The sequence below is a fragment of the Prionailurus bengalensis genome, chromosome B2 (assembly GCF_016509475.1).
Source record: "Prionailurus bengalensis isolate Pbe53 chromosome B2, Fcat_Pben_1.1_paternal_pri, whole genome shotgun sequence".
NCBI lineage: Eukaryota > Metazoa > Chordata > Mammalia > Carnivora > Felidae > Prionailurus > Prionailurus bengalensis.
Genome location: NC_057349.1, coordinates 125,247,153 through 125,274,880, shown reverse-complemented (window position 1 = coordinate 125,274,880; position 27,728 = coordinate 125,247,153). Strand labels below are relative to the sequence as shown.

Genomic DNA, 27,728 nt, shown 5'->3' with positions numbered 1-27,728 from the left:
ACGTGGAACAAAACAGCTATCCAGTTGGGCCCCACTGACCCCAGACTCAGGAGAAATAATCAATGGTTATTGGGCTAAGGCCCTATGTTTGAAGTTGGTTTGTTATTCAGCATTAACAACTGATACAGAAGTTGGTACCCGGAAGTACAGTGTGGCCATAACATAACTGAGGGCATAGGGCATTGACTTTAGGAACAGGCAGTGTGTGGAAAGTGGACGGGTGGTCAGCAGACCGTTAGTAGAGGCAGAAGAGCAGTGGAGCTGCTACGAAAGGCCAGGCAAATGGTGACTGTGTTATGTGGCAGTGAAACGTTTAGTGACGCTGGTGTCTGTGTTAGTACGGACAATAGAAAACGTACCAAGGAATACGTAGACCTGACTAAAGAGATTCTAAGCAGGATGTAGAAAAGGCTAATCGATTTTTTTAGCTGCAGATCATGCAGTCAGGGAGACACGAAATGATCTGAAAGATCGGTTTTGTTTTGGGGTAGAATTTAGTGGAAATAAAGAACATCTAATACAGTATCTTCGGCTAGAAAAAAGTCTCAAAATAATAAAGGTCTCATTTCAAAGACTTCCTTTATAAGGTCTTTAAAAGGTTTGCAATGGTACTGACCCTCTCATTTAGAAAATGAAAGAGTTTTGGGGCCCCCAGGTGCTTCAGTTGGTCAAGTGTCCGACTCTTGATTTCAGGTCAGGTCACGATCTTGTGGTTCATGAGTTTGAACCCTGCTGTCAGCACAGAGCCTGCTTGGGATTCTCTCTCTCCCTCTGCCCCTTTCTCTCTCTCTCTCTCAAAATAAATAAATAAAAATTTTAAGTTATACAAAGAAAACAAATGAGTTTCTAAGAATCTTAAAGACTGCCCCACAGCACCTTGAATCACAGCACAAGGCAGAGAGGAGTCTATCTTAGAGGTTGGTGGAAGGAGGTCTTGTATTAAAATAGATTATAATTAGGTGCATAGAAAGAAGACTGTTCTGGTGAACGCATGACCAGCTAGAAAGAAAAGGGACCAAGAAACTTTGCAATGGTCTCTGACACACCAACTTTCTATAGGCAGAAAGCAGGCTGAGAAAGCTAGGCAATTACAACCATAAATCATTTCTTTCTTTCTTTCTTTCTTTCTTTCTTTCTTTCTTTCTTTCTTTCTTTCTTTTTCTTTTTTTACATTTATTTATTTTTGAGAGACAGAAAGAGACAGAGCGTGAGCACGGGAGGGGCAGAGAGAGAGGGAGACACAGAATCTGAAGCAGGCTCCAGGCTCTGAGCTGTCAGCACAGAGCCCGACGCGGGGCTCAGACCCACGAACCGTGAGATCATGACCTGAGCTGAAGTTGGACGCTTAACCGACTGAGCCACCCGGGCGCCCCAACCACAAATCATTTCTTATTGGAAAGGATGGATGATTCAGAAGGTGAAGCCAAGAGTCAGTAGTGCAGAACTAAGAGGAGCTGAGGACAATGGAATAGGAGGCCACACCCAAGGAGGAGACCTGGACTGTATGCAGTCGAGGAATAATCAGGGCAACTGGCCTGGCTAAATTTCAGAGTTGCTGTGTCAGCAACTGCCATGTGCCTTGTGTTTCCTGTCTTTATGAACAGGAAATACTACCCTTCTTGTGTGTCACCAGCATAAGGCGGGTGTCTGGGAGACAGCCAGGTTCACAGGTCTCCAGATCAAGAAAAGCCACAGACGCGGAGCCTCATTTGCAATTGGCCCTAATGCAGATCACAAGAGATTAGACTTCAAGCCTCGTACCATAATTGGATGAGACTTTAGGTGTCCTGGGATGGAGTAAACGTATTCTGCATGCAAAAGGCACGTGAATTGTTGTGGCCAGAGAGCACAACGGGGTATATTGTCTGCACATATGGCCAGGAAAAATTGCTCCCATCCTTGTGTATGCATATCAGTTCTTCCGTCAAGAGGCAGAGGATGTTGATGGATGTTGATGAAGTGAAGATGTGTGGCTTCTGGGCCTAGGCCTTAAGAAGATTCGCAGTTTCTCGTTTGGTACGCTTTGGATCTAGCTGCCATGTAAATAAGCTCGAGCTACATTACAGAATGATGAGAGACCATCTGGAGAGACAGAGGTTGAGCCAGCGCAAAGCTGTTTCAGCCACCCTCGTCAAAGCACCAGATGTGTGAATGAAGCCATCTCGGGTATTCTGCTCCAACTGAGCTCCCAAGTGAACGCAACCATATGAAGGACCCCCGAACTATAACAGGCAGAAGAACTGGCCAGGCGAGGCCAGCAAACCCAGAGAATCGTGAAAAGTAATGATTTCTGTTTCAAGCTACCTCGGTCTGAGACTGTTTGTTATCTAGCACAGACTGACAGAGCCATATGCCGGTGAGCATCCAGAACAGTCACATACAGCGGGTGAACGTGCAAACTGGTGTCAGTGCTTTGCAAAAACGGTTTGACATTATTTCCTAAAGTTGAACGTGTGCCTCCAATGGACTCAACAGAAAAACACGAACATGTGGACCCAACATATCCACGAGCACATTCACAGCTACATGAGATAGCTCCAAACTGGAAAGGGTACAATCATTCCCCAGCAGTCAAGTGGATAAATATATTGTCATGTATCCCTGTGCGAGAATGCTGTATATCAATGAACAATCTGCTGCTACACACAATATGTGTGAATCATACACATAAGACATTAAACAAAAGAAGCTGGAAACAGCATGCCACATTTTGTGTGGTTTAATTTATACACGGTTCTACGCCACAGTGTTAGAAGTTAAGATGGCAGTTACCTTTGGGTAGGACAGAGAGGGTATGACTGGGAGGAACATAAGAGGTGACTCTGGGGTGCTGCTCCCTGATCTATGGGGACCCAGTGGGGTTCACTTTACAATTCACTGAGTTCCATACATACGATTCGCATATTTTTCTACATCTTCTATTTCTTTTTTTTTTAAGTTTATTTATTTATTTTGAGAGAAATAGAGTGCACGAGAGAGCGGAGGAGGGGCAGAGAAAGAGCGCGACAGAGAGAGAATCCCAAGTAGACTCTGTGCTGTCAGCACAGAGCCCCATGTGGGGCTTGAACTCACGGACTGGGAGATCATGACCTGAGCCAAAATCAAGAGTCAGACGCTTAACGAACTGGACCACCCAGATGTCCCTACATCTTCTATTTTGATCAAGAAGTTTTAAAAAGATATCACTTATAAAAGGCCACTCTTTTTTTTTTTTCAACGTTTATTTATTTTTGGGACAGAGAGAGACAGAGCATGAACGGGGGAGGGGCAGAGAGAGGGAGACACAGAATCGGAAACAGGCTCCAGGCTCTGAGCCATCAGCCCAGAGCCCGACGCGGGGCTCGAACTCACGGACCGCGAGATCGTGACCTGGCTGAAGTCGGACGCTCAACCGACTGCGCCACCCAGGCGCCCCAAGGCCACTCTTAAGTATCGAGAAAAAAATAAAAGTACAAACTTTATGAAGAAAATGATAAAATTTTTTTGAAGAACACTTTTAAAGAACCAAGATAAATGGAGTGATATGTTTTATTCATGAATTAGAGAATTCGGAAGAATGAAGACATTAGTTTTCTCAAATGGATCCACCAATTCAACGCAATCTCAATTAAAAAAAATCCTAAGAGATATCGTGGTATGTGTGTGGAACTTGGAAAGCTGATTTTAAGATATTTATGGAGGTTTAAAGGGTCCCAAATAGTCAAGTCAGTCTGGAAGAACAAGGGAGAGAGACATGTTTCTAGGAAGACTCACTGTAAAGCTGTAGTAATAATGTCACATGGCATTAGTATGGAGACAAATATCGAAGCCAGGGGAACAGGAGACAAAGTCCAAAATAGACTCCAGTATACATGGGTACTTGTTAGATGATAAATCAAAGAAGAGATGGATTTTTCCATTTATAGAAACCAGAGTATCTGTTTTAAAAGAAGAGAGAAGAAATTGGACCCCTTTCCCACACTATACACATACACACACGCACATCAACTATCTGAAGGCTTTTTATATGTAAAATCAATTACACATGGTTTGTGATCCCCCAGAAGACAAAATTAAGAACAATGTGTGATGTCAGAGAGACAGATTTTGGATCAGTCTAAGTGGGAAAACAACCGCTTCAGCGGCTTTAACTGTCTCAGGAGGTTAAGTCCATTACTGGAGATATTAAAAAAAAAAAAAAAAAAAAATTGGATGACCACTTGGCAGTGAAATTCTAGCTGGGATTCCAGCATCAGAAAATGTCTCAGTTTCTAAGCAACCCTCTGTTGCTATAAATCCCAAGAAGAGAGAGAACAATGGGTCCTGGCATAGCCGAAGAAACTTTATGGGAGAACCAGGAGATTTTGAGAATAAGACAAACATTTGCAGGCTCCTCTTACCACATGTGAGAAATGGAAGCATGTTTTAAAAATGAATATATTGGAGGGGCGCCTGGGTGGCGCAGTCGGTTAAGCGTCCGACCTCAGCCAGGTCACGATCTCGCGGTCCGTGAGTTCGAGCCCCGCGTCGGGCTCTGGGCTGATGGCTCAGAGCCTGGAGCCTGTTTCCGACTCTGTGTCTCCCTCTCTCTCTGCCCCTCCCCCGTTCATGCTCTGTCTCTCTCTGTCCCAAAAATAAATAAACGTTGAAAAAAAAAATAAAATAAAAATGAATATATTGGAAAGGCATGTACCAGATTAGGAACAATTTTAGAAATATTACAGAGCGTAGCATGACAACACTGAATTTGGATCCCTGCTCTGACCTCCTTTCCCCCAAGTAAAGCTTTACAAGTAATTTAGTCTCTGAGCCTCAGTTTCCTCATGTGTAAAGCAAAGCAATGCTGTGCTTGGCAAACTACAGTATAATAATGTGTTGTTCAGATAAAAACCTCATGGCAATGTGGGAAATTAAATACCTCCTTCTGAATCAACATTAAATCAAAACAAATCCTTAGTTTCCTAAGACGCCCAGCTGTTGTTATGTGAAATCCCTCCAAGAGCCAACATAAGGAGTTTTTATTTAGCAAGTTCTTAAAATCGTTGTTATCCTCTGTGTTAAGGGATTACTGAGTTATATAATAAGCAGAACATTGCAGAAAGAACAGTCACTATCTCTGCTGGTGGACTTAAATATATGAGTACAGTATATCATATACAGAGATATAAATATAGAGATAAAAATGCCAATAGAGAGTTAGAGATAGAGATAGAAATTTCCACGGGATTATTTACATTCTTTTAAGATGTCATTTTTGCTGATTATTCAACCGGAGGACAAATGGCATGCTGGCAATCACTACTTCTTTAAATTGAATGATTTCTTTTCATATTCCAGCATTTTATATTTTTCCAAATAGTAGCTCCATATGATATTAATAATCATGTCCCAGAAAAGTAGGATCCATGGTTAAATATGCTTAGGAAATGATTAAGCACAATGAAACAAGTTTCTGTTTTGTAAGATGTTATAGAAACTGTACTATGATGATGCTCACTGTGAATCTCCAAGAGGGGGAAATAATATGCAGCATTTCCCTTGTTCATTGTTATAGGAACCTGTCATAGTGCGTATTGGTTATGTGATGTGGTTATCGTGTTGGTTATCTAATGCTGCGTAACAAAGAGTCCCAAAACCTAGTGGCTTAAAACAACAAATATTTATTGTCTCACAGTTTCTGTGTCAGGAGACAAGGCATGGTTTAACTGGGTCCTTTGACTCAGGGTCTCTCACAACCATGTTTCAGTTGGGGTTGTGGTCATCCAAAAGCTCAACTGGGGAAGGATCCACTTCTAGGCTCACGTAAGTGGTTTGTTGGCAAGATTCAGTTCCCACAGACCACGGGAACAGGGACTCAGTTCCTTGCAGGCTCTTGGCTGGAGGCTTCCCTCCCATGTGAGCTTCCTAACTTGTTAGCTTACAAAATGACAGCTGGTTTCCACCCACTGAACAAGCTAAAGGGCAAGACGGCAGGCAAGATGGAAATTGGCATCTTTGTGTAACAGAATCCCAGAAGCAACACAGCATCACTTTTTGATTAGTCAGAACAGAGGTCAGCAAATGTGGTCAGCAGCCCATATTCAGCCTGCCAACCACTTTTGCAAATAGTTTTATTGGAATACAGCTAATCACATTTATTTACATATTGTCCATGGTTGCTTTTATACTGTAACAGGAAGAATTGAGTAATTGAGAAAGAGAGTGAGAGACCATATAGCCCACAAAGCCAAAAACATTTACTACCTGGCCCTTCACATAAAACATTTGGCAACCCCTGCATTGGAAACAAATCTAGCCCACATTCGAGGGGAGAGGATTCACAAGGGCATCACTATCAGGAAGCTGGGGTCGTTGGGAGCCAATTTAGAAGCTGCCCACCACTTAGCACTTGCACCAAATAGGCACTTGGCAAGTACTTGCTGAATGAGTAAAGGAATAATTGTTCGCATCTACTAATTTTCCAAATTCAAGGGCTGAAAAGCAAGTCACTAGCTAAGAAAAAGCCAAATTCCTTCACTGATTATTAGGATTTGACACCTATGTCACAGCTGTGACAATCTATCAACTTATGTGGATATTATTAGTAATTCCCATCATTATATTAAGTGAGTTAGATGGTAAAATAGGCTTAGAATCGAATTAATATGTACATCTGACAGATCATTCTTTCACAACATCGGCAAATTGGAAGGAAGGGAAGTATTTTAGGGTAGTCGTTTGGAATGAGAATTCTGGGGCAAGAATACTCCTTGTGAATTATGTTTACAATATGGCAGTCACCACTATTTCTAATACCATGAGAGACTCAAAACCTAGGTATACAAAACCAAATTCTCATCCATTTTTCATCTTTGCTCTGTGTCCTTTCTCCAAGAGCCACAGTACTGTCCCATGCAGTTTTTCCTTGATCATTTAGGATTTCTCTTATTTGCACACAAAGTAGCGTGTCACTCCTGGAAAAGTAAAGGTCCAGCCACTCACTGCCTTGCTCATATCCCAGTTTTCCACGGAATTGAGGCCCCAGTGTGGATGACACCAACTGGGTATCTCTGTCTTACATTATCTTGCGAAACAAGGGCTCTAAATGTTTCTGAAGTGTGTTCTCAGAAGGTAATGAAATAGGAAACCCCAATCTGTGGCTCTTCTCATTTATAACTAGATCCAACATAGAGATTGTTACAAAATCAAAGTGGGGAGGGAGCCATGTAACAAATGGTAAATTTATCTTAATTTTTGTTTGAGTGGGTCTTCTAACCGGCACTGTGCTAGTAAATCTTTTTCCCACACACTAGCTCCTTCTCACATTCACCCTGGGAGTTAGATTACAGAGGAGAAAAACAGGGTAAAGAAAACCATCCAAGGTCATACAGGGAATAGTTGGTTATTGAATTTAAAAATTATACTGGATTTTTCCTAAAGAGTGAGTGTAATAAATTGGATCTATGGCTGCTATGGGTTAATCCGGAAATACGATTTCTCTTTCATGGCCGACTATCCTTTACAACTGGCATATTGATGAGGAACTCAGCAACTCACCTACTACTACCTCTATGCCTAGCAAAAAAAAAAAAAAAGAAAAAAAAAAAGGTGGGGTGATGGGTGAGGTGGGGAGGAGCCTGTTATGCGACAACCAAAGCCAGATTAAGGGTTGAAATGGCTGGCCAATTGCCGGTCTGTACAGCGTTGAATTATCACCAGGATAGCACAGGACCATGTTGTCATTAACGATGTTCCCACAGCCTCACCCGGTTGGAGAAATGTACATTCGCCTGGTCCTGCCCCACTGTAGTAGACAAAATGACTTGAAGTGCAAGTTAGAAACAAACATTGTTCTCTGCCACAGAGGTACCTACATTTGAGTCCTTTTATGATTCACACCTGCAAGTTGCACAACGCCTCATTTATTATCTGAAATTTAATCCCTTAAGCATGATCTATATTTTCAACATTTCAGAGGCTATTGCAAAGTCACCTAAACTTTTAACATAAGTACCTGGCATTACTTCCTGAAGAAACTTTTAGATTCTATGCATGGAAAACAAAAATCTATAGAAAGTCTTCTTGCAACATGAAAAAAGAATCAAGTACTAGGCGTAGGGAAGAAATCCCAATTTAATCCCTTAAATATGCCTCTGAAGAGTTATCTGGTTTTAAAGACTGTGAAAAAGCCAGAGTACAAGGACAATGTGTGTGATTATGAAAACAGAAATGAAAGATTATTCCAGTTAAATGCCTGTTTTTCAGGGCATATAAAAACATGACTTATTTTGAACATAAACTGGTATATTATTTTTATTAAATGCACAAAAAAGTAATGGATGATGAAGGTAACGGCATGTTTTGAGGAAATCTGCACTACTGATGGCACAGGAGGTGATAGGAAATGCCGTACTTGTGAGCCCAAATGCACATAAATGTTGGATTGGCTCCCCGATAAGTAAGTTTAAAACTACAAGATTAAAGTTGCAACAAGAAGCGATTGCACTATTTAAACTCATTGGGGAGAAATAACCAGCCATGGCTGTTGTAAACTTTCAAGTTCCTAATCCCTACTTTCCCCTACTGAAATAAGTTTTAGAGCATGAGTTTTGAGGACTCCCAAGGTGCACAAAGGTCAAGAAGGGCCCGAAAACAAATTGCCTGGGTTTTGCTGAACTTCGATACAGATGATGTCGGGATATTCTGTTCTGATACTATGGAGAAAGTTATTAAAAAGCGCAGCACTTTGTACTTTTAAAAAGAAGAAAAAAAAATGGAAGTATCATGTCTTTAGTTATTTGTCCTGTTCATCAAATCTTAGCATATTAACTCCTAGAGCGACACAATTCGAACCAGGAACTGTATTCTCAACAGGGTGTATTTCCCCGTCACTGCCCCCAGCTCCACTCCCCACGCTCCCGTGACTCTACCGTAGGGAAGAGCTGAAAACTGGAAGAAGGAGGAGAGGCGTTGGTGTGAACCAGTCTGGGGTCGGATGAAAATCACTGTTTTCCAAAGTGCTCAATAACTTGACTTCATTTCTACCCCAGATGAAAGCTCTGGAAGAGGTTAAGAGTTTCCTTGGCACCGCCCAAGTCAAACCCACGGAAAGATTGCTTTTGTTTCTCCCCGGAGCCACTGCAGCTTTTTGGATAATCGTGGGGCTGCTGCGGCTCTCAAGGTCACGGGTGGGGGAGGGGCGCAGCGCCGCTTCGGGTCTTCCGGAGGTCGCGCAGGGAAGCTAAACCGCCCCGGTGCTGTGCCCGAGGGGTCTCAAGCAAAAGTTGCGCGGCCCGGAGGCCAAGGGCTTTACCTCCCGGAGGTGGCCGAGGGACCCGGGCCGGAGCGCCTCCTCTTTGGACCGCCGAGTGACAAGCGGGGGCTGCAGCCAGCGGCCGCCCCGGAGCGCGGCGAGGACGGGTGGCGCGCGGTCTCCATGGGGACGGGCAGCACCCCCCCCCCCCCCCCAACCGCGCTCCTCGGAGTCCCCGCCCCGCGCGCCTGGCCGCAGCCCGCAGGTGTCCGCGGGGCGGGGGGTGCTGGCCCTGCGTGGGCCACCGAGGCCTGTCCACCGCCGCTGCGGGATTCCGGCCAGTCTGGGGCCCCGGCTCCTCCGCCGTCCCCCGGGGGGGGGGCGCTGAGGTGGGACCCCCGAAGGCTTAGAGCGGAGGGGCAGACGCCAGTCTGCGGGACCCCAACCAGGAGGAGATGGGACACTGACGCCAGCGTTAGCTTGGTCGCAAAGAAAGCCAGCAGTTTTAAGGCCGTGTGATGGGAAAGGTGGGGTTTATCTTCAGCAAATCCTCGGAATATTTTAATACTTCTTGTCAAGTTTAGCGTTATACAGGAGGTACCAAAACCAAAGCAAACACGTTTAAGGGATCTGGAAGTAACACTAAATATAAATGGTTTGCTCTGGTGTTTTGTTTTGTTTTTTTTTTTACCATCGGTAATTAAAATTTGTCTACAAGGAATATACAACATATAGTAAATTTGATTCTCATACAGTTTTATTCTAATCCAGGCATCTCAGCTTTTTCCTGTTGCCTTTAACATATGTTTAAATTGTGTGTACCAATTAGAGAAGCTAAAATTTTATTACCTGAGACCCACATGGGGTCCCTTGACACAAAGGACAAATGAACCAGATGAATAAACAAGATCAATCTGATGCTCTGTCAGTGACCCCACAGGAAACAGCTTGTGCTTCACTCTATCTCAGGACCCATCCAAGAAAAACATGTCACGCGGCAAAATTTCCTTTTTGCTTTGTCAGACCCTAAAACGCTATTTCCCCACCCTGGAATCCCTAGTCTCTCAACCCAACTGAAAAGTTTGGAAGACTGTATTTAATATTCTGCTCATTTCCTCATTTTTAAAACGAGTATCAAAAAAGAGCAATCAGATAAGTTGATCAAAAATCTTTGAGCTCAGAATGGCAAAAATTACTAAGATTGAGATTTGTTTGTATCATTCAGTGGGTTTCACTCACCCATTCCCAATTAGGTGCTTGTTTCTCTGTCCTGGAAACGAAGAAGAAGCAGGGGCGTCTTTTAAAATGTGAAGGTAGGGGCGCCTGGGTGGCGCAGTCGGTTAAGCGTCCGACTTCAGCCAGGTCACGATCTCGCGGTCCGTGAGTTCGAGCCCCGCGTCAGGCTCTGGGCTGATGGCTCAGAGCCTGGAGCCTGTTTCCGATTCTGTTGTCTCCCTCTCTCTCTGCCCCTCCCCCGTTCATGCTCTGTCTCTCTCTGTCCCAAAAATAAATAAACGTTGAAAAAAAAAATTTAAAATGTGAAGGTGACTGAGCTACGATTGAATAAACAAAATGTGGCTATCCGCACAACGGAATGTGATCTGGTCATGAAAATGATTCATCCATGCCACAACATGGATGAACCCTAAAACCTAGAAAATATTATGCTAAGAGAAGCCAGTCATGAAAGACCATGTAGGATTCCATTTATACAAGATGTTCAGAGTAGGCAAGTTTGTAGGAAGTAGACTAGTGGTTGCCAATGGCAGGGGGGTTGGGAAATGGGAAGTGAGCTGCCAAGGGGTTTCTCTGGAAATGAAAATGCTCTACAATTAGAGTGTGCTGACAGGGGCACAACCGTGACCCCCGCTAAAAACCACTGAGTTGTACACTTGACAAGGGTCAGGTTTATGTAGGCGTTATATCAATAAAGCTGTGTAAAATGAGCAGTAAACTGAATGTTTGCTCTACATTATTGGGTGTCGGCAGCTGTGATAAGCATCCTACACACACTTTTTCACTTTCTCCTCATGACCCCTATGAGTTGGTTAGTAATCTCATTTTCCAGGTTAAGAACAAAAGTTAAGCCCAAAGAAACTAAGTAAATGTGCGTGAATACAAAGCTAAGGGGAAGAATGGGTATTCAGCCCAAGGTCTAACTTTAAAGCCCCTGCTCTTTTCACGACTGACACCAATACTGAAATGTCCACAAGGTGCAAAATCTGGAAGAGAATTACATAACCTTGAAGTTATTTATCATTTAAAAAAAAATTTTTAATGTTTATTTCTAAGAGACAGAATCAGAGCACGAGCAGGGGAGGGGCAGAGAGAGGGGGAGACACAGAATCCGAAGCAGGCTCCAGGCTCTGACCTGTCAGCACTGAGCCCGACACAGGGCTCGAACACACGAACTGTGAGATGGTGACCTGAGCCAAAGTCGGATGCTTAACTGACTGAGCCACCCAGGCGCCTCGAATTTTATAAATGCAGTTTACTTTTGAGGATTGAACTCTTGTATTCCCAGACAGATTTCTTCAAAATAAGGCAATAACGACAATTTAAACAATCACTTTATTAAAAATAGCAAATTGCACAAGTACTCATTTAACATTTTGTTGGCACTGGCCCCTGGAAAACAAACCCGTGTGTGTACTGATTGTCTAACGTAAACTGAAGCGGGGCTGCCCCCAAAAGCCTGTGCATCATCAACTTCGAATCAACACGGGAATGAGTAAGTCTGGTGAGCTCAGAAAGGATGAACCTTCAGCCCTATTAATAACATTTTGCACAAAGCACTTCAAGTATAACCCCCATAAGGCAACAACAGAAAGCATAGCAGCACAGCCTCGGCATCACAGTTCCTGATTAAGCCTTCAACCAGGCCTAGGCTCCAGTTATGGCGAACGACAGCAAGGCAACTTTACTAAAAGCAGCAGTGAGAACAATCATTGCACTGGTACTTTGATTACTTTATTCCTTGTTGTGGAAGATGATTCTGCTACTGGATTCAGCTGCAAAATTAAAGAATGCTGTTTTTCTTCAAACCGCAAGAAAGCAACTGCATGTCCTTTTAGCTGGTGGACGTATTCGGGACGTCTTGTGCGTCCGCCAGATGTAGTTTTTGTCTGAATTCATCAGTTAAGATTTTCATTTTATAATCAGTACTTCTTTTAAATTTCAGGCAATTAAAAAAAATAAATTTCGGGGAATTACACTCAGGAGCTAAGGGAGAGAGGTATTGAAATAAAGGAAATATGTTTAAAGGGAAGTGTCTATGTGACTGTGAGAAACCTGGATGTGATAAGACAATTTTTAAACGTAGTGAAGTAATTATACTATATCCAGAATTTGAAGACTTAAAAAAAGGCACTAAATCAAGACTATGTTTCAGATTCTAATACAGCACAGGATTATTTCCACGCGGCAAGAATTATTTTCATGGTAAGGAACCGATGAGAGGCAAATATGAAAACTTACTGGATTAAACAAAAATCATTGGAGAGAACAACACCACTTTATCATCCTTGGGAAAACAATTTCTTTGTAAAAGTCAAAAATCAAATCATCATAGCTCTAAACCTTTCCCTCTAATCCTGAATTATTCTTCAAGATTAGAATTAGTATGGAATTCTTGCAGAGGTTACCCCCCTCCCTTCTTTTATCACCATTGGCTTTCATCTTGTTCTTTCATCCATCCATATGATCCACCTGCTACCTATCTCTTCAAGACCCAATTCCAACAATGCTGTGAATACGCTGAGAACAACTAAATGCTAGCGATACGCATATGACAGAGGTTGCAAAAATATACAGACATGAGTGCTGTCATCAAAGCCGTTGCCATCCAGTTGGAGGGCTGAAATTTAACACATATAAAAATCAAAAGATAGTGAAATAAGGCAGAATGCTAGTTGGAGGTATAAATAAAATGCTTTATGAGAGTGGTCGGCTTCGGTGTTACTTGATAGGGGAAAAGGGGGAGGCCAGAGCAGTGGTAGGTAGAAAGCACAACCTGAACAGAGGCATTACGGTGAGCATGAACATGATGTGTTCTTAGACACCCAGAGAACCAGCTTAGTGGGAATGAAAAATATAACAGGATGCATAGGCTGTGATTATATTATTGAGAGCTGTTACAAAGTCTAACATGGTAAAAAACTTGGTCTGAAATAGGAATGGCAAGAGGAGAGTGATGTTTTTAAGAAGACTAATTTATTTAGTGTCATTGTCTAAAGTTTACAGCAGCACTGTCCAAAAGAAATATAATGCAAGCCACAGGTATAATTTTTAAAATATATTTTATTCACACTAATATATAAAAAAGCTATCATTTCAGCATGCAATCATAAAAAATCTTGAGACATTTTACATTATTTTTTTATACTAAATCTTTGAAATCAGGTGTACAAATTATACTTTTAGCACATTTCAATTCATATTAGCCATGTTTTGTGTGCTCAGTAGCTATGTGGCTAGTGGCTGCCATATTGGACAGTGCATCTCCAGAGCTGGAACAGAAATTTGAAAGGTTATGGAATAAAGGGATGAGGGTAGGGGATGAAGGAGGAATAAAAGGCAGAACCGATGATACCTGACAACTAAATATAATCAAGAAGTGGCAAATCATTCCATGTCCATGTCCCGGCTCAATGGCAGATAGTTCCACGACTGAGTAGCAATGTCTGGTCTAATCGTAGAAGGGATTTAAATAACCTTTGGAGACTGAAAATAACAGAGGCTACCGATGACAGAGAAGGAAATTAGGAGGAAAGTATGAATATAGAGAGAACATTTGTTGCAAATGAGGAAACTACATTTGCCTCAAAGCTACACGCTTGCATCCCAAGATCTGAAACCAAACAACCTAGAGCCCATGCTCTTGTGTTCCGTCATGTTGCCTTGTTTAACTGTGGTGGTTGAATCAGGCAAAGTGGTGAGATAAATGAGTCTAAATGTTTAACAAAAACTCAGATAAAAGGATAGGAGATACTGACATGTCACAAGCATAGAAAGAGTACAAAGCATAGAATATGAAGCTCAAAATGAGTATAAAGAAAAGAAAAAAGCACCAGGCATTACTACTAAGAGACGCCCCCTAATTAACTCATATCTTATCCCCATATTCAAGTCTTTCTTGGCCAGGATATGTTACATTAATGTTTCCCCACAGTTTATGTGGCTTCTCAAAAACCTTATTTTCTTCATCTATAAAATGGGAAGTATAACACCACCTACTTATAAGGGTAGGACCAAATGAGAAAATGCAGGTAAAGCCCTTCATAAAATACTTGGCAATTAGTAAGTACTCAATTAAGATTAACTATTAATCGTTATCACTGGATTTGCATATACTTATTTCTTCATTGTTACTGTATAGTTTAGCAAGTAGTAACAGTATCTGTTACAACAATAATAGTAATTTATATATATATTAGTTTAGAAAAACTAGATAATTACTCCATCATTATATGCAGCAATTATCCCATATTACAGAGGACACTCTGAGATGTTAAGCAATTTACCCAAGGTTAATTAGCAAAATTATCAAAACCAAATTTCAAAAATCAAATGTCTTGACCCTACAACCAGCATCCTTTTTGGTATCTCATTATTTAGTTCAGAAGGATGTCATACCTCTCAAATTATTTTATAGGCAGGATCATTTCTCATTGTTCTTTATCTCACGTTGTGCCTAGGACTATGTCCAAAAATACGTTTTGAAAAGTTCCTGAAATAATTGCTCCAAATTGTAATGTCAAAACCTGAATATTTTACACACGCCTTGGTGATTTCTTTCAAGCTCCTCCTATAATACACCTTGTATATGCATCTGAAGTATTCTATGTAATGACAGGAAACTAAGCATGGCATATTATGTCTGCATATCCAACTGCTATTTAACTTAAGAATCTAAGATTTGAGATAATTTCTACGGCAACTAACCCAATCCTCAATTCCCTTGGTTGATTTTTAAAAATTTGTTTTAAAAATCCAAAAACAGTACAAAGCAAAGCAGAACAAATGAGAAACAAACAAAATTGTAGCATACAAAACAACTAAAAATTCCATTTGGAAACCCAAGGAGAAGAGAAATGGCCCCAGTAAATCATCATGGGTGTCTTTGTTCATTGATTGAGGTATTCACCAGAAGTTATAATTTGTAAACTTTTCACTGTTGATATTAGGCAAAAGGATACATGGAGGAATTCAATTCTTCTAACTGTAACACAAAGAAACAAATTTAATTTCAATTTTTATGGGAAAAATATCTTAAGTAGATAATTGTTTACACATTTTAAAGTAAGCTGGTTTTCATTTAAGCTTTCTCTAAACGAAAAAATAAAATATTGAAAAAAACTTCCCAAAAATTTCCAGCTTGGGAAATTCACTTATGCAAAATAATTATAAAGTAGCTTTAGCATTTATTAAACACAAATATGAGAAGAGAATTAAACCAGATAAGGAAAACTAGAGTTCTATAAGGATTCTTAAAACCATGAACAATTATAATCATCTCTAATAGTTTTTTTAAAAAGTTGCCATTTTCATGATCAAAATCTTAAAAACCTTTGTGGATTACGAAAAGACTTCACATATCATTCAGTTTTCAGTATGTGGTAGAATTAATCACACCTGTTTTACAGAGGGAAAAATCAAAGTTACAGAAATGTTAACTACATTGACAAAGTTACACAGATATAACTGAAGTGCAAACCCCAGACTAAACAAAGGCTTTCTGGTTTCAAATTTGGTCTTCTCACTACTCCACAGTCACTTTCCTAAATGTAATGCAAATTAAGCTTCTATTTCTTAAGAGGACCTGATAAAAGGAAATATTTGCGAGGCTAAACATAGTCGATGTGAAAAAAAACACACAGCCTTGAAACTTTAAAAGTATAGGCATACAATTTCTCTCACATTTACTTACTCAAAGGATAAAGAAAAGCAACAGAATTAATCCTTTCTTGTCATTAGTAAATATGTAAACTATTCCAAAACTGAAGAACACTGAATTCAATTTTTCTTTATTTTTACTCCAAAAAAGGTTTAAAGAAGCCAATTTAATTAATACCTCTCAGTGTAAGAATCATAATACACACAGAATTACGTCCTCCCAAAAGACGTACATTTTAGTTCTAACCCCCAATACCTCAGAATGTGAGTGTATTTGGAGACAGGGTCTTACAAAGAGGTAGGAAGTTAAGATGAGGTCAATAGGGACTAGTGTCTTTAAAAGAAGGGGAAATTTGGACATAGGCACCCACTCATAAAAGGAAAATGCCATGGAAAGATGAAGGCAGTCATCTACAAGCCAAGGAGAGGGGCCTCAGAAGAAACCGACCCTGCCAACACCTTGCTCACTAACTCTGGGCCTCCAGAGCTGTGAGAAATAAATTCCAGGTGTACCCAGTCTAAGGCACTCTGTTATGGCAGCTTTAGCAAGCTAATACACAGAGCAATGCACTAAAGGATCTGAAACATACACATACTTCTGTATATAACATAAGTAACCACCACCTACCTGAGTAAATAACACAAATCGTATTTAATCATGTCAGGACCGCCTTATACATTAAGATTGTATCATATATGTACAGAAGTGAATCTTTCACTTCTAGATTTCCCAGCATTCTCAAAATATATGCTTAGATATAAATGTGACAATTTCTTTGAAATATGTTTCCCTAAAAAAGAGTAGGACACGACATGTATGAAACTTGAAAATACTACACTAAGGGAAAGAACCCAGACATAAAAAGCCACATATTGTGTGATTCTCTTTATATGAAATATCCAGAATAGGCAAATCTGTACAGACCGAGAGGAGATTAGAGGCCACTAAGGGATGAAGAGGAGGGAGAATTGAGAGGTACAGGGTTTCTTTTTTGGGGTGATAAAAATGTTCTGGAATTAAACAGTGGGGATGTCTGCAAAACACTGTGAACACACTGAAAACCACTAAACGGTATACTTCAACATGACTAAAACGATGAACTTTCTTTCAATAAAAATTTTTGATTAAAGAAAGAATGAAGAAATATATACAAATCCTTTTATAAGTTTATATAAAAGAATTATAGTATATAAAAGAATTATACTCACATCAGACAGAAGCCTGTCCAGATTGGAGTCGCTGGCTGTTTTTCTCTTATCCTCAGGAAGTTCCTCTAACTCCCCATAGAGCTCCAAATTCAAACGAGCTAATTTCTCCTGCATTCCCCGAACATGTTCCATCTGTTCAATGGAACATTCATTTCCTGGGGGAACATCCCAGAACATTAATAAAGATTAGGACAGTTCAAACTAACTGCCTTGAGGAAAAACTTATAAATTTAAGGTACTCACAAGAACTTAGTTTTCGTTCTGTTGTAAATTACAGTGTTAATGACTGCCTATTTTCTGTGTATAATACACAAATCGAATTTCTGACCAGAAAAGCAATAATCTAAGAAATGACTGTGGGTACTAAGAAAATCGGATTGGAAAGATTTTCTTTAAAAAAACAAAATCGGGGGCGCCTGGGTGGCTCAGTCGGTTAAGCGTCCGACTTCGGCTCAGGTCATGATCTCACGGTTCGTGAGTTCGAGCCCCGCGTCGGGCTCTGTGCGGACAGCTCGGAGCCTGGAGCCTGTTTCAGATTCTGTGTCTCCATCTCTCTCTGCCCCTCCCCCACTCACCCTCTGTCTCTCTCTCTCCTTCAAAAATAAATAAACATTAAAAAAAAAATAAAATAAAAAAACAAAATCATCAGGGCGTCTGGTCCGTGGAGCCTGCGACTCTTGGTCTTGAGGTTGTGAGTATGAGCCCCACAGTGGGTGTGGAGATTGCTTGAAAATAAAATCTTTTAAAAATTTAAAACAACAAAGCAAAACAAAACCCCAAAACCCAAATCATCCCTTAGGTAAAGAAAATTCTTTTTTCAATAGTAACATCATTTCTAGAAGCAATAGCATCATCTAATCATGTTCAATCTGACAACTGCCATTTGAACTGAGCGACCCAACGTTTTATAATAATGAGTGAACTTGTACGTCCTGTAAGAACTTCAACCATGAATCATTTTGCCACCAATTATTCCTTTAATAAATATAAATGAGGAACACCTGGGTGGCTCAGTCGGTTAAGCATCTGACTCTTGATTTTGGCTCAGGTCATGATCTCACAGTTGGTGAGTTCAAGCTGTGCATCAGGTTCCACTCTGACAGTGCAGAGCCTGCTTGGGATTCTCTCTCTCCCCTTCTCTCTGTGTCCCTCCCTCCCCCCATCAAAAATAAATAAACTTTGAAAAAAGAAATATAGATGAAAATATTTATGAAACATGAAGAATGTTATGAAGCATGAGAAACATAATGTAGTATCTTCAGTTGTATGCTCTAATGTAAGTGCAAGACAACTTAATTGCTAAAGGACAGGTCTTACGTTACTTACTGAGTAGAGTTCTCTGAGGTGGCATTACCTGCTCAGGGCAACTAAAATATATACAGTACATATTACATATTTTCATATACTTTAAGTATAGCCTCTACAACCTCTTGATACTAAAAATTTTTTCTAAAAAACCTTGGTTTTCTCAAAAGTATACTGTAGCTCAGCTAAAGCTGAAGTATATATCTTGAATCAGTATGAATTTATGTAAATTATAATTTCCCCAGGCTAGATTTGTACCATCTTCATAGATTGACAACATTAAATTATGTTGACTAATAATTTTGAAGCTAGTTACAGCTCTTTAAAAATCATCCTTTCTTTATAGAAAATATCTCATATTTCCTCTATTTTAATGATGTTTTCTAACAATTAGTAACCGGGAAGATCGAGTGGGAGAAATACCTCAAGAGAGAAAGGTGTGTGTGTGTGTGTGTGTGTGTGTGTGTGTGTGTGTGTGTATACTGGCATACATATAAATGTATCAATATGTAACATATATATAGAAAAAGAGAGTGAGAAAAGTGGGGAGGGGGACAGTATAAATCTATAAAGTAGAAATCACTAGGAATCCAGGTGATCTAACATGAGAACAATAGGAGCTCCAAAAGGATAAAAAGAAACAGATGGAGAAATAAATTAACAACAGAAATAATGTTCATTCAGATGAAAATGAGTTGGTAGATAGGAAGGGTGCACTGATTCCCAGGCAAAATTGATGAAAAAACATAAGGAAAAAAACTTTCAAACATCGAGACAGAAAAAAATTACCTATTAAGAAAGAATTCAACGGGCAATCCACCTTGTATCTACAATACTTCTAGATAGAAAACTGACAAATAACAGAGAATGACTTCAATCCAAGAAAACAAGCTACATAAGAGTAGGGGCAGAGGGTCGCCTGGGTGGCTCAGTTGGTTAAGCATCCAACTTTGGCTCAGGTCATGATCTCACAGTTCATGAGTTTGAGCCCCATGTCAGACTCTGTGCTGACAGCTCGGAGCCTGGAGCCTGCTTCAGATTCTGTGTCTCCCTCTCTCTCTGCCCCTCCCCCACTCATGCTCTGTTTCTGTCTTTCAAAAATAAATAAACATTAAAAAAAATTTTTTAAAAAGCGGGGGCAGAAAGGGTGTTGGCAAGAAAGCAAAGAAGTGATTCAAAGATTAAATCTCAGGTATGGGAGAGAAGAGAGAAGGGAAAGTGAAAGTGTTCTAAAGATACCATCTAAACTGGGTCAAGGTAAAGCAAGGAGGTAGAGATATAATAAAATATCTCTGTGAAATAAATAATATGTTTTTCATGTCTTCTTTTCAAATTGTCTAACCAAGACTGGAAACCCAGAAACTAGAAGAAAAGATAAAACATATTTCAGTATTCAAAACTTTTACAAGGTTAAATATACCATAAAGTCCACAAACATACTCAATTTGGTTAAAAAAAAAAAAAAAACAAAAAAGCCAAAATACAGCAGCTGGAGTGGTTAGTATCCAAAATATACAAAGGGCTCTTAGCAATTGGCAACACCACCACCAACAAAAGGATAAATAACCAAACAGAAAACTGGGTAAAGGTCCTGAAAAGAGCAATTCAACTTCTTAACATATACAAACTCAACAGTAATAAAAGAAATATCACCTCATACCAACAGTCTGGCAAAATTAAAAGGCTAGTAATACCTATTTCTGGTTGAATTGAGAGAAAAGAGTTCTTTCATAAACTGTGGATGAAAACTAGAAGGCAATAGCTTTTTTGGAAGGCAATCTGGATACCTGTACTAAAATCAGAATTACTGCTTTGACCCACTAATCCCACTCATGGTAATCCATCACAAAGAAATAAAAGCACTGACATACATATGTATGTAAAGAGATGTTCACTACACCGTTATGTTCAGGGGCTCAAAAATGGAAACAAAGTAAATGCCCTTCAACAGAGAAATGGTTGAATAAACTGCGGTATATTCACAACTTGGAATATTATGTAGCCATTGGAAAAAAAGAATGAATTAGGGGTGCCTGGGTGATTTAGTTGGTTAAGCGTCCAACTCTTAATCTCAGCTCAGGTCTTGATTAATCTCAGCTCAGGTTGTGAGTTCAGGCCCTACGCTGGGCTCCACACTGGGCACGGAGCCTACTTAATTAAAAAAAAAAAAAAAGAAAAGTTAAAAAAAGAATAAATTAGAGCTATACCAGGTGACCAGGAGAGATTTTCATTAGATATTCTTTAGTGAGGAAAGCAAGATGGGGACAAGTACATATAAGATACAATTTGTATAAAACAATGAAAACTAAAATCTTTGTGTATGTTTATATATATATTTGTGCCATAACCTAGAGAAAAATATGAAAAGATATACACCTGGTTCTTAACGTGGTTATCTAGTTGGGGTGGGGGGAGGTGGAGCCAAGAGAGGGTGTGGTCAGGGAGGGGATAAGAAGCCAAGGAACTCCACGATGAGATACCACATCACACCTGTCAGAACAGCTAAACTTGACAACTCAGGAAGCAACAGGCGTTGCCAACGATGCAGAGAAAGGGACATTTTTGCACCGCTGGTGGGAATGCAAACTGGTGCAGACACTCTGGAAAACAGTATGAAGGTTCCTCGAAAAATTAAAAATAGAACTACCCTACGACCCAGCAATTACACTACGAGGTATTTATCCAAAGGACAAAAATGCTGATTCGAAGGGGTACATGCACCCAGATGTTTGTAGCGGCACTATCAACAGCCAAATTATGGAAAGAGCCCAAATGTCCATTGACCAATGAATGGATAAAAAAGATGTGGTATATATACACAATGGAATATTACTCTGTGCTCAAAAAGAATGAAATCTTGCCATCTGCAACAATGTGCATGGAACTAGAGTGTATTATGCTAAGTGAAATAAGTCAGTCAGAGAAAGACAAATATATGATTGCACTCATATGTGGAATTTAAGAAACAAAGCAGATGAACATAGAGGAAAAATAAAAACAGAGGGAGGCAAACCATAAGAGACTCTTAAATACAGAGAATAAACTGAAGGTTGCTGGAGGGGTGTTGGGGGTGGTGGGCTAAATGAGTGACGGGCATTAAAGAGGGCACTTACTGGGATGAGCACTGGGCATTATATATAGGGGATGAATCACTAAATTCTATTCCTGAAACCAATACTACACTATATGTTAACTAGAATTTAAATTAATTAATTAAAAAAGAAAGAAAAAAAACCAAGGAATAAAGAGGTATGGGAGGAAAGGATAGCACTTCAAAACACCAGTATGTATGTTGATGACATTTATGCATTCATGTGAAATTCTGTATGTGTGCATTCAATAATTTTCAAATTGCTTTAAAAAATACAGGGATATAATTTTATCAGAGAAGGGTTATAAGGTAAGTTGCAAGCTGAACATAAAAACTCTTGACCATATACTTTGTGAACTCATATACAAAAGAGAGAGAGGCAGAGAGAGAGGGGGACAGAGAATCCGAAGCAGGCTCCAGGCCCTGAGCTGTCAGCACAGAGCCCGCCACAGGGCTTGAACCCATGAAATCGCAAGATCATGACCTAAGCCAAAGTCGGATGCTCAACTGACTGAGCCACCCAGGCACCCCACCTACCTGGAGTTTCTAATGGAACAATCAGTTAACTGTTCTTATAGCTGCATGATTGAACAAAAACACCAGATTCTTTTAAATTTAAAATCAGGGATGGTAGGCAAGAAATAAGTTTAGGCTTAAAAGGGTAAAGAAAAATGACCTTGAGGCTTTCCCAAACTAAAATACTAAGTCTAAAATATTTAACTGATGAAGAATGTTCCTTCTATTTGTTACTTTCAGGATAGTTATTGCATAACAGCAATCCTACTTCAACATTTTTACTAACCCTCCTTTCTTACAAAAACTTTTTCATGAAATTTTAGACGACAAATTATAGTTCATGACAAACGAAATCTAGATGATTGCATTTTATGCCAATAGATTCTTTTTTTTTTTTACTAAAAGAAAATGATATTTTTGAAATAAATGGCAAAATAGGAGCACCTGGGTGGCTCACTCAATTGAGCATCTGACTCTTGATTTCAACTCAGGTCATGTTCTCACGGTTTATGGGATCAAGCCCTGCATTGAGCTCTGCACCATCAGCAGCCTGCTTAGGATTCTTTCTCTCTCTCTCTCTCTCTCTCTCTCTTTCTCTCTGCCCCTCCCCTGCACATGTGTGCTCTCTCTCTCTCAAATTAAATAAATGTGAAAAAATAAAAAATAAATAAAGGAATGGCAAAATAAATGCAGAAAATAGGACGCGAGCATCTGGAAAAGAAAAACAGAGGAATATCTATGGCTTGCCGAATGCTTGAAGTTTTCCGGAGTGGAAATCATTCAAAAGGCTGAGAAGCCCCCTCTCCATCTCCTGAACGTCTGAGACATCGGTGAGGAAGGAGTGCTGAATGGGAGCCGGCTGTGTGCCTTTTCCTTCTCCTCCCTGAGGTCTGGTCTTTTCTTTCATCACTCTGCAGATAGCACAATGAAAACATTAATTGCATATAGTTACCTTTATTATTTTTTTATAATGTTTTTGTAAATGTTTATTTATTTTTGAGAGAGAGAAAGAGAGCACAAGCAGGAGAGGGGCAGAGAGAGGGGGACAGAGGATCCGAAGCGGGCTCTGCGCTGACAGCAGAGAGCCCGATGTGGGGTTCAAACTTGCAAACCACAAGATCATGACCTGAGCCGAAGTCGGATGCTTAACTGACTGAGCCACCCAGGCGCCCCAGGATTTTAGTGTTTTAAATTTCTTCTTTGAACTTTTCCTGTATTTGAATTTTTACAATAAATACAAATCATTTGTATGACAATAATAAAACCACCCTTTTAAAAAAGATAAAACCTACCATGGGGCACCTGGGTGGCTCAGCTCGATAAGTGTCTGACTCTTGGTTTTGGCTCAAGTCATGATCTCACAGTTCATAGGTTCAAGCACCACATCGGGCTCTGCACTGATGGTGTGGAGCCTGCTTGGGATACTCTTTCCCTCCCTCTCTCTCTGCCCCTCCCCTGCTTGCCATCTCTCTCTCTCTCTCTCAAATAAACTTAAAAAAAATTATACATACATACATATACATACATATATATATATATATATATATATATATATATATGAAAACACACTCAGCTTAATTAAAAAAAACATATTTTTTTCCCTCTTCTGGCTAGTGCATCAACTTTGTTTATGACTTTTCTCACTCTGTCCTGTTTAATATGAGACAAAGTAAGGGTCTTCAAACTAGTCATTCATTTTGCATGTGCTAATACCCTACACACTATACCCTTCACAAATTTTTTCTAAATCACATATAATATATGCTGCCACTGTTTTAAAAGTTAAGCCAAGAGAAAAACAAGTGTTCTAAGAATTACTAGATTTAGTATTTACGTTGCAGCGTTTTGCTGTGATAATCTGAAAGAAATGAATTCACCTTTTTAACTTTGGTCGCTGGGAAGTTGACTGTGATGCAGGATTTGAAAACCCTGTGCTTTTACTAACTGGAATGGCATTTTTTTTGGCATTAACAGCCTGAGTAGAGTGGGCACTAAAAGACTTAGGACTCCGCCTCTTCAGTTTCCGCTCCTCCATTGTTTTAAGTTCCTTATTGCACCACGGCCAGCTTCTTATGACCTAAGGAAATACAGCAAAATTATACACAAATGCTAGAATATGTGAAAGTGAAAGGGTTTTAAAGACCCACTTCATAGGCTTAAAGAGGATTGAGAATTTCAGAGCTCATTAGATAAAGTTAAAATAAGGATCCCTTAAGTTTAACCTACGGTGCTATGTACACAGAAGCTCTAAGCAAAATGGACTGGTAGACAAAAATGTTTTCCATCATTTTCTGTATTCACACATCCACAAATATTTACTCTTTTCCACTTGCCAGGCACTATTCTGGATATTGGGAAGATGGTAGTGAACAAGACAAAGTCCCTGTTCTCAAAGAGCCTACATGATAGAAAGGAAAGAATGCGTCAAAAAAGAAACAAAATAGCCAGAATGAGTCAAAAAAGAAACAAAATAGCCATGTGATAGATATTCCCAGCCTGACTCAAGCGCTAGGTGGTCTTTAGATCTCCCTGCTAAAATTTATTCTTGGAAGAATAACAGACGTATAATTGACAGGGGGTATTTGCATTTTAACTAATGACTAGAAACCTTATGGCAACTACCAAGCACAAACTCAGTGTCTGCCTAGGGATAATACTGATTCTGGTTCTTCGATCGAGCGAAGTTCTATAAAATTAAACTCGTTCCATGACTATTCTGAATATACTTTCTTTACCTATTTCCAATGATACATGAAACTGTATATGTTTGTTTAGTTTTGCTAGTATCAGAAAAGTTACACTATGAAGTTCTAGCTGGCCCTTCCATACAGAATATGTGTAAGGTCTTCTGTTTATCCAATAATTTCCCCTTATTTCATGTATTAACTACCTTTATCTTCCTTACAGCCATCCATCGAAAAATATCCTTCTACATTTTTACTTATGCATACTATTAAATTGTTCTTAATTATATTGCTTCCTGTATCACGAGATGAGAAATTTACATGGCTATTTACCTCATCAGATTGCAAAGTGCTTTAGCACTATTAAGCTTTTTGTGTACATGGTGTTGAATGTAATCATGCTACGGCCACTCAAAAAGATTCAAATCCACTGATGTCACTCTTAAAATAATTACTTAAAAATTTTAACTAAAACAGATTTTTTTTGCCATTGTCTAAATACAGTACCACCAGCACTGGAATTTAAACCATTTCAGCTCAGTTGGCTCAGGCTGACCCTACACAATCACAACTGGATTTATATATAATACCTCCAAAGAAGCAAAAGTTTTAAAGGAAAGGTTCTAATGATCAGTCTCTAATCCCAGATACCAAGTGTAAATCCATTCAAATCTTGGCTAACAATTTTTCCTTTAAGAAGAATTTTCAGTAACACAACAGACACTTTGGGGTTGTTTCGACAGGAACACAAATTAAATGGAATTTTAATAAACAGCTGAAGAGAGACAATGGGGCATCAGTTCTCCAAAGAGACAAGCATCTGTTTAAACGTGTGATACACATAAACACATGCACCTTCGAATTTAATGATGCTAATAGACCATTTGGTGATACAGGAAAAAGAAAAGGTAGTAAAGCAATTCAAATAAACCAACAGTGGTCTAAACTATGATATTCTGAGGGGCCAGGACTGGAAATGTATCCGCTTTTGGAAGGCAAGCCGCCGGTACAACAAGCAGCAAGGAACCATTTAGAGAAGGCCTTCGCAGTTACTCACTCACTGAGTGCCAGGAACCCACAGCCTTCAAGAAGGACTAAGAATCCCTCTTGACTTCACCTTATTCTCCTTCCCCAATCAGCCAACACGGTGACCCTTCACCTCCCAGAATTGAGCGGTGTATAGAGTGGGTGGTGGAAGGGGCCTGAAGGGGACAATGCGGAAGCGCCTTTGGTTCCACTTCATACCTGAGGAAGGAGAGGATCGGAATCCTCTTCCTCAACCTGCAAAGACTCCGGAGTCTCCGAAGCCACCGCCGCAGCTGCAGCCTCCGACGCTACTGCTGCAGCTAGAGCCGGGGTCACATCCCGGACCCAGCGCCACCACAGTTCCCTTTGTTTACGGAAGTGACGCAAGAAGGCGGAGCCTCCGTGCCCGCCCTTTCCCACCCCCCCTCCCCATCCGGGCGGGAGCCTCGCCTCTTCCTGCCACTCCAGTACGGTTCCCGTCTCCGCCCTTGGCACCACATTGCCTCTACTGTCCTGCTCTCAGCTGTATTTTAGGCGGACGTGGAAACAAAGACCCATAGTTGGACTTTTATTTTGGGTTCTGTGGCCCACAAGCGCTGAGGAGTAGGCGTAGCAGTGGAAGCAGGCACGGGAGACGCAGAGCGCTTCGCGGAAGCTGTCCCGCCCCCTGGCTGAACGTGGGCTCCCACAGCACTACAATTCCCAGCATGCCATTCGAGCAAGAGCGGAGGCGGAACCGGAGTGTCGTCATAGCAACTGAATCAACTACCTCGCGGAGACTTCTCAAGGTAAAGTTTGGAAGGCGCCATGAAAAACCGTGATTCTGTTTAATGACACCATGCCAAGCCCCTAAATGAGATTCTATTTCTGTTAACTACTCTGTTCAGACCCTATACAGGCGTTATGTCCCATCGTCACTACAATTCCATGAGGTAGGTGTTACCCTCTTTTTAGATGTGAGGACTTTGACACTCAAAAAAGCTAATAAATGCTCGTTTCTCGTCACCAAAACAGTTCTATCACTATATACATTTCTTCTGGAGAAGGAATTGTGTATTGTGAGGGACAGAACTATCCTAAATGAGGGGCGAGATCCAGGTTTCATTCCCTCGTCTGGATGTCCTTTCCCGTGTAGGGAGGTTTTAGGTTTGTAGATCTTTAGATTGAAGAGGCAATGGATAGTACCACATATTTCTCCTGAATTTGTTAATGAGGAAGCCGTATCTAGAGATTGATATAAATACATCAATGCTAGAGAGGCAGAACAAAGTAGAACCCACGTATTCTAATTTGGGATGCCCGTCCACCATCACGCCCTCCATTTTAAAAAAATCGGAAAACTTTTTTAAACGTTTATTCATTTTTGAGAGACAGAGTGTGAGCAGGGGAAGGGCAGACAGACAGGGAGGCACAGAATCCAAAGCAGGCTCCAGGCTCTGAGCTGTCAACACAGAGCCCTACACGGGGCTCAAACTCACAAACCGTGAGATCATGACCTGAGCCACTCAGTCGGTTGTCAGCAAGATATCAGCAAGAGGACAACTCATCTTTCCAATATCTTTTCTCCAAGTTCTTGTTGTAGGAACACTCCAGCTTTAGAAGAAGGCTTGTGTTATAGGCTTAACCAGAAAGCAAAGTATACCATTGATCAGAAAATTAGCTATACTGCGTAACAACCCTTCCATCAGTTTTCTCTCCTTTGTTGAATTTTAATTTAATTTGAGCAGTATCACCAAAGAGTACCACAAGACTAGTAAATACTTGTAGGGATAGCTTACAGTATAGCAGAGAG

The 27,728-nt window shown here is 40.3% G+C and overlaps 2 protein-coding genes and 1 long non-coding RNA gene across 4 annotated transcripts in view; 1 reads left to right on the top strand and 2 right to left on the bottom strand.

The window, feature by feature from the left end:
* ECT2L (epithelial cell transforming 2 like) overlaps window positions 1-9,418 on the bottom strand; it is an 82,404-nt gene extending 72,986 nt beyond the window's left edge. The window contains exon 1 of one of the 2 annotated variants that reach the window (XM_043592459.1): window positions 9,272-9,418. The gene's annotated coding sequence lies outside the window, so the exon portion shown is untranslated. The other variant, XM_043592460.1, reaches the window with a different exon arrangement.
* A 2,348-nt stretch (window positions 9,419-11,766) lies between these two features.
* Window positions 11,767-26,310, bottom strand: CCDC28A (coiled-coil domain containing 28A). Its single transcript, XM_043592458.1, has 5 exons — window positions 26,156-26,310; window positions 24,104-24,303; window positions 22,974-23,137; window positions 17,315-17,469; window positions 11,767-15,431 (listed from the first exon to the last, which is right to left on the bottom strand). The coding sequence occupies exons 2-5, from the start codon at window positions 24,259-24,261 to the stop codon at window positions 15,393-15,395; spliced, it is 516 nt and encodes a 171-aa protein (XP_043448393.1). The 5' UTR covers window positions 24,262-24,303; window positions 26,156-26,310; the 3' UTR covers window positions 11,767-15,392.
* A 51-nt stretch (window positions 26,311-26,361) lies between these two features.
* LOC122490028 overlaps window positions 26,362-27,728 on the top strand; it is a 35,772-nt gene continuing 34,405 nt past the window's right edge. Inside the window, exon 1 of the long non-coding RNA XR_006299068.1 lies at window positions 26,362-26,724. This is a non-coding gene — a long non-coding RNA (uncharacterized LOC122490028). The remainder of the gene's footprint in view (window positions 26,725-27,728) is intronic.

Coding starts and splice junctions, on each gene's coding strand:
- CCDC28A (XM_043592458.1), bottom strand. CDS start 24,261: ATGGAGGAGCGGAAACTGAAGAGGCGGAGTCCTAAGTCTTTTAGTGCC. Junction 17,470..22,973: donor CGGAAAACTTCAAGCATTCG/GCAAGCCATAGA, acceptor ATGTTCCCCCAG/GAAATGAATGTTCCATTGAA. Junction 15,432..17,314: donor TGGACAGGCTTCTGTCTGAT/GTGAGTATAATT, acceptor TTTGTGTTACAG/TTAGAAGAATTGAATTCCTC.